The following is a 12,176-nucleotide window of genomic DNA, read 5'->3' on the forward strand; positions in this document are numbered from 1 at the left end:
AATATTTTATTAAAATAATTATATTATCTAAAATTAACAAATATTTCAAATATTAATTTTATGTTTTTGAATTCATATTTTACTCTTTATAATTGTTTTAATTTAATTTTACTTGAAATGTGTAATAAATCATTATAAAATTGATGATTTTATAATTTTCATTTTATATTAAACATTAAAAATATTTTTTAATTTTTACATTAATTATAATATTATTTCAAATTAATAAAAATTTTAGTATTTTTTTAACGCGTGAAAATAAAATAAAAACGTTAAATGACAAAATAAGACAATAAACTAAAATAATAAACAAATAAAAAATATTAAATTTTAAATATTCACTAAAAATAAAAAATATAAAATATAAAACCAGTTAGAAATATGCAAATTTCTTGGATATCATTAATAATTAGAGTTATGTAAATTAAATGGAGGTAGGTCCCTGATCAATATAAATACCGTGAAAAGTGGGATTGTGCACATATGGCAATCCCATATGTTCTTAAAAATGACGAATACTAAGTACGCGTGTAAGTCTCCGGTCAACGATTAAGATGTTCATGTCTGCAATCGTTTAGCAAGTCGTATATTTCTTGTCCGTAATCGTTAGCCAGTAAAAGAATTTGGCAGGAATGAGATTGAAGGAGATGCAGAAGCAACTGACCAGACTGACCGTGGTGTTACTGATGGCCTTAGAAGCCGCCAGCCAAGCCCTGCCCGGCTGCCCGTACTCATGCGGAATTGTTTCATCGATTCCGTATCCATTCGGCATCGGCAATTCAAACCTCACCGGTGAAAACTGTTTTCTGGACAAAGAATTGAATCTCACTTGCACAAACTCAACCTTGTATCGCGGTAAAGGTAACGTCCAAATTCTGAACATAACCCTCGCCGGTAAAATCGACATGCTCACCTACATCTCCGAGGTCTGCAAAAACGAATCGTTAGGTAGAGAAGAAACACACGGCTACGATGTCAGTCTCACAACACCGGCTTTTGCCATTTCTAGTGAGGACAACAAGTTCGTGACCGTAGGCTGCGACACCTACGGCTATCTCAACAGTTTCCGGAACGGCACAGAATCTTCAACGGGGTGCTTGACCAGGTGCGACACCTTAGAGAGCGTTGAAAGCATGCAGAGAAGTGGAAACTGCACCGGCATAGGGTGTTGCCAGGTCGACATTCCTCCTGGGATGAAGAACATCACTTTTGAAGCTTTCTCCTTCAACAATTTCAATTCCACTTCCGATTTCAACGACTGTGGCTTCTCTTTCGTCGTCAAAAACGGCAACTACACTTTCTCCGTCGATCATTTAAACCGCGCCCCGTTCAGTATGACACCTATTGTCATGGATTGGAGCGTTGGAAACGACACGTGCGAAGCTTCCATGCTCAGAGCAGATTATGCATGCAAGAGTCCTTATAGCGAGTGTGAGAACTCCCCGTTTGAATATGGTTACCGATGCAAATGTAAACAAGGCTTTCAGGGAAACGCTTACCTTCTCCATGGTTGCCAAGGTAATTCCTTTATTTTTTACTTAATTTAACATTTAGACTAATTTAACAACTAAATTTTGGATTCAAATTAGCTTACGCATTTTTCTTAACATATTATTAATTTAAACGTGCTAATTTTTAATACTCTAAACAAGGTCTTTGTCATATACGTATATATATGGCATGATGGGTTGAGTTTATAAGTCTCTTTAGAGATTTCATGCATAATAGTGGTTATTCCAATTACACTGTAATCATAATCAAACGAAATATATTAATTATTAATTCCCAATTCATTAGATCTGTTTACGTCAAACATTATCATCCTTTGATAATTTATTAATTTGATGTCAAGCTTTTTAGTCTTGAAGTTCTTTCTCTTTCCTTCTTGTTTAAAATAAGTTATTTTTTTATATATTATTCACGTGTCTTATTTAATGTGTCATTTAGATTTACAATTTGATTTTGTTTGTAGACATTCCGGAGTGTACTAATAACAAACACAATTGCGATAGTGAATATCATTGTCGTGAAACTTTGGGCTCTTTTGAATGTTTCTGTCCTGACGGACTTATCGGAAATGGGACAAAAGAAGGCGGAGGATGCCACCCAAGGCAGCCGGCCGATGCTTTTACGAAGATCGTCATCGGTAAGTAAATAAAAAAATTTATTTCAGTTTTGTTTCTGTTGATGTTTTCAAAAAATGGTTATTCAACACTGAATTAATAAAATAATTTGTGGTTATATACAAACGAAGTGTTACTATGAAACCTTGAATAAAAATACTCATTTAACATAATATATATTAACTGTTTACTTTTTTTTAACTTAAAATATTATTCTTATTAAAGTAAAAATTCTAATTTTGAACAGATATCAAACTGTATAATTTTTATATAAAAAAATGGGTTATTAAAATTTTCTCAGTCTATTGTATAATTGCTTTATTCATATTCATACTTTGGTAACAGGCGCCGGTGTAGGGTTAATTGCTCTGTTCATAGGGATTTCTTGGTTGTACTTAATGTACCAGAAAAGGAAAGTCTTGAAATTAAAGCAGAAGTTTTTTCAGCAGAACGGAGGCATCATTCTGAGACAACAACTCTCCACAAAAGAAGACTCATCTCAGACCACTACAATTTTCAGTGCAGAACAACTTAAGAAAGCCACCAACAATTTTGATGAGAGCTTAATCATAGGTAAAGGAGGTTATGGTACAGTTTTCAAAGGATTTCTCTCCAACAACAAAGTTGTAGCAATCAAAAAGTCCAAAATAGTGGATCAGAGCCAGGTGGAACAATTCATTAATGAGGTCATTATATTGTCACAGATTAATCACAGGAATGTGGTCAAACTCTTAGGATGTTGTCTGGAAACAGAAGTTCCTTTACTAGTCTATGAATTTGTTAACAATGGCACCCTTTTTGATTATTTACATAAGCAAGGTCAGGGAGTAAATGTGTCATGGAAAACACGTCTAAGGATAGCTACAGAAGCAGCCGCAGCTCTATCATATTTGCACTCAGCAGCTTCCATACCCATCATCCACAGAGATGTGAAGACTGCTAACATACTCTTAGATGACACTTACACTGCCAAAGTTTCTGACTTTGGAGCTTCAAGATTGGTTCCACTTGACCAAACTGAAATAGCCACAATTGTGCAAGGAACCTTTGGGTATTTAGACCCAGAATACATGCAATCAAGCCAGTTGACTGAAAAGAGTGATGTCTATAGCTTTGGGGTGGTTCTTGTAGAGTTGCTAACGGGGGAGAAACCTTTCTCTTTTGACAGGGCAGAAGAGAAAAGAAGTCTTACAACTCACTTTCTATGTAGATTGAAAGAGGATCGTCTGTTTGATGTTCTTCAGGTAGGACTTTTGGATGAAGAAAACCAGCAGGAGATTATGCAGGTTTCTATTCTTGCTGCTAGATGCCTGAGACTTACAGGGGAGGAAAGACCTGCCATGAAGGAATTGACAATGGAATTAGAAGGAATAAAGCTTACAAAGAAACAGCCTTGGATCAATGCGGGAAGGAACTTTGAGGAGAGTGAATACTTGCTTTATGAGGCACAAAGCTCTTATGAACATGGTGATAGTAGTAGTGGCCAACAAAATACTGGATATGATACCTTGAGAGAACTTGAACTAATTGACTTTGGTAATGGAAGATAATGTTATTGTAATTTGAAATAAAGAAAAGTCTAGAATGCTTTTTGAGTTTTTCTAAGGTAAGAAAGTTTATAGTTATGAAAGGTGTAGAAAATCCTTTGTACTCCCTTGTACTTGACATTAGTAAGAAAATTTGAGTTTTCTTTTCTAATTCTGATCTCTTCCTGATATCACAGCTAGGTTTGATACAGAGAGTTGAAAGAAAAAAAAAAAGAGATTTGAGAGAGCAAAAAAGAAGAAAGGGAGTTGAGAGAAAAATAAAAAAGCAGAAAAAAAAAAGTTGAGAGAAAAAAATAGTTGAGAGATGAAGAGGAATAGGTGTATTACCTTCCAATTTTTCGTCTTTCAAATGATAATTATGAAAAATGGACCTTTATATGAAAGCATTGTTAGAATTTCAAGGTGCTTCAGATATTGTACAAAAACGGTATGAAGAGCCTCAAGTTAAAGGAACCTTATCTCAAGAAAAAAAAGAATCCTAGGCAAAAACAAAGAAGTAACTTAGACAAAAGTAAACAAATAATTTTTGTCGATAACCTCAAACCAATCAATGAAATATTGATTAACATGTAATTAATTGAACAGTACTTGAAATCAACTATTCTGCTTAGAAATGAAATAGTTCAAATGTTCGTAAAATGTTTTGCTCTCATTATTATTATATATATATATATATATATATATATATATATATTAGGATCCAAATTCGAGAAATCAAAATAAGAGGATTGAACTATTTCTTTTAATTCTTTTAAATTTGATAAATGTTGGTTGATCATGTATTTCATTCTAGTTCGATTATTCATAGTATCATTCCTTATTTAATACCATTGAATTCCATATTCGAAGTTGCAATTGAATCAATTCAATACATTTCTAATCATGGCTCCTATATTGGATTTGAACAAGATTTCAAATCAATCTATATTGATTGACGTTACTTTGTTCCTAGTAAATACATATATTTTAGGTTTTAGATCTTCCACATTAGTTGCACAAGAAGTTTGGTTCCATTTTTTTATGATCCAAGTTAAATACAATTTATTCAAATATATTTTAGGATTCAAACTAAAACTTAAATGTTTAACCACTATTTTAGGATTCCTTTGTTGTACCTCTTTAAAGTTTCACAGTGCTTCCACTTGCAAATTAAATACACAATTTTAATAATTTTTTTTTTTTGCATATGTAGTATAAGCACAAGACATATACATACATACAAACATAAGTATTACTTGTTGCATTTCCTAAATAAAGGTTAGAAGTTTTAGAAAAAAACTATGTTGATTGCATTTACTAAAGCAAAATTTGTATTAGTAAAAGAAACTTAAGAGAGGACAGTAAAGATAGTCTTCTAAGTATGCTAAGATTTCAAATAAGGTTGTTTTCTCGTTAACATGCCAATAACAAAAAAGTCAACAATTCAATTCTCAGTATGACTAACACAAACAACCCTATTTCAAATAATTATTTTTATTATAAAATTGTCACCATTTTATTAAAATTCAAAATAAAAATAAACTCATATCTTACATCCCGAAACTCAACAAAATTGTAAAATAAATGTGAAATAAAAATTCTAAGACTAGCCAACAACTTTAGGTCCTATCCAAATTCTCATTTTTACTGTTATGTGTAACACCCAAATAATTTAAAGGGTATTACTGGTAATAAAGACTAAATTAATTTGATATCTGATATAAACAATCAAACTTTATTTCAATTCTTCCAAAGTACAATTCCAAACTTAAAAATTTTAAACAATATAGTCTTCACCACTTAACATAATTTCGAAATTAAACTTATAAGTCTTACACAACATATTTTTCCAATGCAAATTTATTCTTTTTACAAAAATCCCTGAAAGTTTTTCCCCGCATCTCTCTCATCATCTCTAAGCTTTTTCAACCGCATCTGCAACATTATTTGCTCACATATAACATGAGTTATATGATCATAGCACAAACAAATAAGGGTAAGCCAACCATATCATACAATCATTAAATTTACTTATAATATAAATGTTTCGATCATGTATTTCTGTAATTTATAAATACCATTATCCCGATGTCATTAATTCATTTTTTTTAACTTCTTCAAAATCATCTTTCTCATTTTACAAGTATACCATGCTTACTCACGAAGCCTTATGGTCAGACCGCTCTTTGCCTGCTTCCTTAAGCCTTACCTGTATACTGTGTCTTACTTTCTGAAGCCTTATGGTCAGACCTCTCTCTGCCTGCTTCTATAAAACTTACGAATCATATGTTTATGTCAAAGCCTTATGGTCAGACCACTTTCTGTCTGCTTTCATAAACCTCGGGTGTTACTTTACTCATATCAAGCTCTCATGGTATAAACCGAACATACTACTCCCAGTAGTAAACATCATTTCATAAGTAATGATTTTTTATATCCACTCCAACATTTCATAAAATCAACAATTCATACCCTCTTATCCACCTAACTCAATCATGTTCATTCTTTAATCATAAATTGACAATAACCCATTTTGGTGTCAATAAATTAAACATATTGCCAGATATCATACTTCATATTATAAACTCATTTTTCCCATAACGAGTATAACTCAACATATTTTCACCAATCAAAGGTCATAGATCAGCCAAAATACATCAATATATCTTAGGAACTACATATTAAAGTTTGGGCTCAATGTAACGGTGAATGAAATATATATGAAGTTTTTACCATGATAACTTAAGAACAAAAATATAGTGTTCATCATACTTTTCAAAATTTCGAAATTTATTTCTCAACACATAGACTTCTAATTACGAATCCGAATGGTCAAATTATAGTAATATATCTTAGGAATCATATATCAAATTTTTAGGTTGATCTAACGGTCAAATAGAACAGAATCTATATTTTACCGAGAGGACTCAGTAACACAATAACAGGGGTAATTAATTTACTCAAACATGCAAACTTATTTCTCCAAGTACAGACTCTTAATTAATGATCCGAACGGTCAAAGTGAAGAAATAGGTCTTAGGATTCACATATTAAAATTTTAGCTAAATCCAACGGTAAAAACAATTAAAATGAATGTTTTACCACAGTAACTCGAAAATAAGAAAAATTATAATCATGAAAACTAAATTTACACAAGTGAATAGATAACTACCATTACCAAAATTTTAACATGTTCATAACTCATATTCATGATCATAATATGTATAAATATCATATTTAAGAAAGGATTAGCTCCCCTACCATCAAAATAATCTTAATATAAAAATTCAGGGGAAAAAAGAAGTTGAATCTGGTAGAGCCGGTTAGACAACTTCTCATCCTTCCAGAAAGATGCAATAAAAAAAATAGATAAAACAATAAAATTTCTGGGGAAACAAGAAGTTGAATCTGGCACAGCCGGTTAGACAACTTCTCATCCTTCCAAAAATACAATATAAATAAATAAGAAATAAAAGGTCTGGGGAAATAAGAAGTTGAATCTGGCAGAGCCGGTTAGACAACTTCTCGTCCTTCCAAAAATACAATATAAAGAGATAAGAAACAACAAAAGGTCTGGGGAAACAAGAAGTTGAATTTGGCAGAGCCGGTTAGACAACTCCTCATCCTTCCAAAATTGCAAAAGGAATAACTAAATGTTCTAAGTAATAATAACGTACAATTAGCATAACAGAATCAATATCATATTTTACAACCATCAAACTTGTGTCTCATCACAGAAGCATGTTCTCATTCAAAATTCAAGATCATCCAGAAACAAAATACTCAATAGTCAATATTTAGGATTAGACAAAAGCAAAGTATTGTATACTCAAGATTCAAGAGTGGCTTCCCTTACCTCTATTACAGACTTAATCTCCTCGTTCCCAAAAACTTCCAGAATGTCCCCTTTGCAACTAGAAATTCTTCCAACTCTCTTCTCTCAAAATTTTTCTAAGTTTTTGGTGTAAATTTTCAGCCTTCCCCCCTTGGCTATTTATAGCAAAAAAAAAAATTTACTATTCATTTTTACTATTCATTTTACTATTCACTGTAGCAGTACTACAATCATTGTAGCAGTACTGTAGCTGTACTACTATTCACTGTAGCGGTATTGTAGCTTGTACTACATTTTTCCTGTAGCAGTACTGTAGCAACACATGATTCACGAGGTATTTTTACTGTAGCATTGTACATATTTTACTGTAGCACTATACGTATTTTACTTTAGCATTTTACTGTAGCATTTATACATAAATTATTTTTTATTTCAAAAATATCTAGTATCTTAATTACAACAAATTTCAAGGGTCTTACATTATGCATCATCACTTGAATTATCCTCTAGTCCTAAGTGAAGAACATCATCATTGTAATAAAAAAATACAAACACAAAAAATTAAAATGTAAGCTAACATAACAAAGCAGAAACCTTTTCTTTCATTAAAATTCAAACATATAGAAGTTTACCAAGAAGACTTCTTGAAAAGGGAAGTGAGACACAACGAACAAACTTAAAAACGTTGTCTTTTCTAGTTAGGTAGTGTGATCCTTCAATAGTCTTTAACAAAACTCAAAAATTTAGATTGTGAAAACTAAAACCAGTAGAACAAGTAAACCAAATATTTCACACAGTTTTAAAGAGCAACTACTCTCGCTAATGAAAACAATCACTCTCAACGAGCAACTCCCTCGCTAATGGAATAATCGCTCTCAACAAGAAACCTCTCTGACTAATGAATTAGTCGCTCTCAAGGAGCAACATCTCTAGCTTTCATAAGTATTGGATGTATAGCATAAGTTTTGTACACTTCATTCTTATTCACCATGATTAACTAAAATGTTGTAGCTTGGTATATGTTTAAATTGTAACAAATAGGACATAACATATGGTGCTTTATGGATTTTCTAACATTTGCAATTTACACAAGGACACCTTATCTAATATCAATCTCCTTAGCTAGGTTGGGCCAAAGCTAGAAGAGATGCTATGCTGAAGTTGATGAGTACATATGTATGCCCACATTTTAGATTTAATTTCAAAATTTTAGGGAGAATCTTGTGCTTAGATGGTTGATTTAAAGTGAATTTGTGACGATTGGATTTATCGAGTTTAGGAATTATAAGAGACTTAGAATGTGATTTTTAGTTGCATAGATTATGTTGGATAGTCTAATGCTTGTTGATGCAGCTGGAATTAAAGTTTGAATTACAATTTTGAAAAAGAGAGAAAGGGCATGTAAATAGAAGAAATTTCTGGACTTCTCTACAATTTTGGAAAATTAAGAAGGGCGTAAATGGAATTTAGGAGACAATTCAATTGATATTTGAAAGATAATTAATTAAATATAGAAATATCAACAAAAAGTATCTTCTAAATGTTTTTATAATTATCTAAATCTTTTAATTATTTGGAAGATATAACTTATTAACAGAATATTCAGAGTCCAAGCCCTATATAAAGAGACCAAGGAGAGGCAGAAATCATAACTCATTGATTCATTTAGACTCCTCCATTGGAAGTAATCATCCACCACTCCTCTCACTTTCTTTTACCATGTATTCCACTTTATTCAAGGAGGGCTGAGCTCACAGCGCTATTTCACTGTAACTTCATTATGAATTTTGTAGTTAAGTTGAATTAATGTAATTGTTTCTTTTTATTATTGGTTTAGGTTGTTATTCTTTTATGTCTTTCATCTCTCAATCATATTAAAAGTAAAGATTTTTGCATCATATGATGTTTGAATCTACATGCATAATGATCACATGAATTTAAGGGTTTCTAGGTTTGAATGAGAATTTACTTTGATTGAAATGAGGAACTATCATGTGTTTTAACAAACTTTTGCTACTAATTAAGAATCTACTTTGATTGGTGGTAATAATTTCATCTATAATTAATTGAGAATTTACTTTGACTAATTAACTTTTAAGAATAGATAAGATTAAACACAATGGGATTGGATTAAGAATGTACTTTCGTTGAATTCAATGTGAATAATCTAGAAAGATCTTGCATTTGATTGATAATTTACTTTTGTTAACTGTATGATCGCCCTTAAATTAATTAAGAATATAATTTAATTAATTTGAAACTCGAACAACAATCAATTGAAAAATGAATTGTAGTATAAGCGATGATGAATCTATCTTGGAAAAGTAGTAGAATTAACCTATTTTATTGTCATTGTTTCTAAGTTTATTAATTGTTCTTCAACATTCCTCAAACATTAACTTCATTAGCATAGTTTCTCACTTTTATTCTTAAGCATTGCATAACATTCATAAGAGTCAAGTATTGAAAAGAAATTTCGTATTCATTGGGAGACGACTGATCAGGGTTACTTTTAAAGAAAAGAATAGGCCTTATTTCCCAACCAAAGGGGGGAGGGTGAATTGGTTCAATATTAAAATATTTGTTCTTTTCAAAACCTTTGAAAGTCTTTAACACTTTGTCAAAACACAAGCAAATAAAGAATGTAATGTAATTAAAAAAATAAGGGATAGAAAGATAGACACCAAGTTTCTCATATGTGTGATGTTGAGTTATCTTCCTTTAAACAACTCATAAGGTGTAAGCTTCAACATTGGTATAATGATTGTTCTGTTGAGCACGTAATAGGCTGTATTGACTGCATCTGCCTATAAATATTTAGGCATATCCCTCTCATTTAGCATGGTTTGTGCAAGTTCTTCCAAAGCCCTGTTCTTTCTCTCAACCACTCCATTTTAATGGGAGTTCTGGGAACTGATAAGTTATGAGATATCCTCATTTCAACATAGTAGTTGTCAAAGTTCTCATTCAGAAATTCCCTGTTGTTATCACTTTTGATAGACTTGATCTTGAGATATTTTTCATTTTGTATCATAGATGCAAAGTTCTTGAATATCCTGAAAATAACACTTTTGATAGCAAGAAAAAAAGTTTAGGTATATCTAGAAAAGTCATCAAAAACAGACCATATGAAGCAACTCAAGAGGTCTAGAAATAGACATTTCTCTCTTAGTTTTAAAGGATGATCTTGTTTGCTTTCCCTTTTGACAAGCATCACAAAGCCTGTCAGAATTATACTTTATATTTGGTAGACCAATTACAAGATTCCTATAGACGAGTTTATTTAATTTAGCCATATGAATATGAGCAAGTCTCTTATGCCATAACCAAGGATCATTATCTTTAGACAACAGGTAGATAACATATTTAAAGGATGTTTTCCTAAAATCAATCATATAGATATTGTTACATCTTTTCCAATTAATAGAAGTTCATTTGAGGAATCATTGCAAATAAAACAATGGTTAGGTTCAAAGGTAAATTTTAACCCTTTATCACAAAGTTGACTTATACTGAGAAGATTATGTTTCAATCCTTCAAAACAAGCAAAACATTTTCAATCATATATGAAGATGGTGTTTGAATTTTACCGATTCCAACAATTTTACCCTTGTTGTTTGATCGAGGTCGTACCTAAATTAAATTAATATGTAATAAAGTGCATATAAGCTAGGAAGTGACTCCTAGGTCGTCTCTTAAGACCAAATATTAGTTCAGTCGTTAGATCGAACACTTGGTGGAGGGGTTTTGTGAAGAGTTTTGTGACTTGAAATGCACTAAATTAAAACATGAATTCAACACAGATTAAAAATGGTTGGCAACTAGATCAATTACAATGCTTCCAATCACAGATTAACAACAATTAAACACTACTCTCACCCCTAACCCAACACGAATTAACAAACCAAGTGAACGTTAATCCGGTCTTCAAAAATGCGAATTAAGCAAACACATTTCATAAACCCAATCAAATCTGCACCCATGGTCCAATTAACTAAGCAAAAATCAAACACCAATTAGGTAACTGAGCATATACCTAATTGCAAGCACAAACCCGAATTGGCATCATGCAAGGCAAGAACAACACCATCAATTACAATCCAAAAATCTCATGCAATCATTACAATATTCCCAATTACCAACCACACAGATTTACACTTCCATTAAACTAGATTGAAGCAACTAAAATAGAACTGAATACATTAAAGAAGTGCTGGAAACGAAATTTAATTTCAATGCAAAAACGAAATTTGAGACAAAAATGAAAGGGGAGACGAAATTGCAACATTCAAAATGTAAATTGAAGCAAGAATGTAAAACGAAAATTAAATTGGAATTAAAAACGGGATTCAATACATAAAGAAGGAATTGAAAGCAAACTTAAATCCCCTAAAGAGGGGAGGGGGTAGAAAACGCAAAAAACCTTGAAAATCTAAAGGAAAACGTGAAAATGAGGGAGAGGAGAGGTGACCTAAATATGATTTGGGTATTTAAAAACCCCAAACGACGAAAATGCCCTCTAAATTCGCTTCTCCTAAATGTTGACCGAAAATGGGTCCAAAGTCATAAAGTTTGACCCAATTACATTATAAACGAATTCAAAACGAAATTAAACTATAATGTTGACGTGGCCAAACTCTTCTTGTCCCAAAATATGCTTCCTAAATTTCCTTGCACTTAATAATTGGAATA

At 31.7% G+C, this 12,176-nt stretch overlaps 1 protein-coding gene across 1 annotated transcript; it reads left to right on the plus strand.

Annotated features, from left to right (window-relative positions):
• Positions 1-504: 504 nt before the first annotated feature.
• On the plus strand, positions 505-3,821 carry LOC124839659 (putative wall-associated receptor kinase-like 16). Its single transcript, XM_047315550.2, has 3 exons — positions 505-1,518; positions 1,973-2,146; positions 2,469-3,821. Exons 1-3 carry the CDS (start codon positions 633-635, stop codon positions 3,671-3,673), a joined length of 2,265 nt encoding a protein of 754 aa, XP_047171506.2. The 5' UTR covers positions 505-632; the 3' UTR covers positions 3,674-3,821.
• The last annotated feature ends 8,355 nt before the right edge of the window (positions 3,822-12,176 follow it).

The sequence above is a fragment of the Vigna umbellata genome, chromosome 1, assembly GCF_029865625.1.
Source record: "Vigna umbellata cultivar VRB3 chromosome 1, Vumbellata_1.0, whole genome shotgun sequence".
NCBI lineage: Eukaryota > Viridiplantae > Streptophyta > Magnoliopsida > Fabales > Fabaceae > Vigna > Vigna umbellata.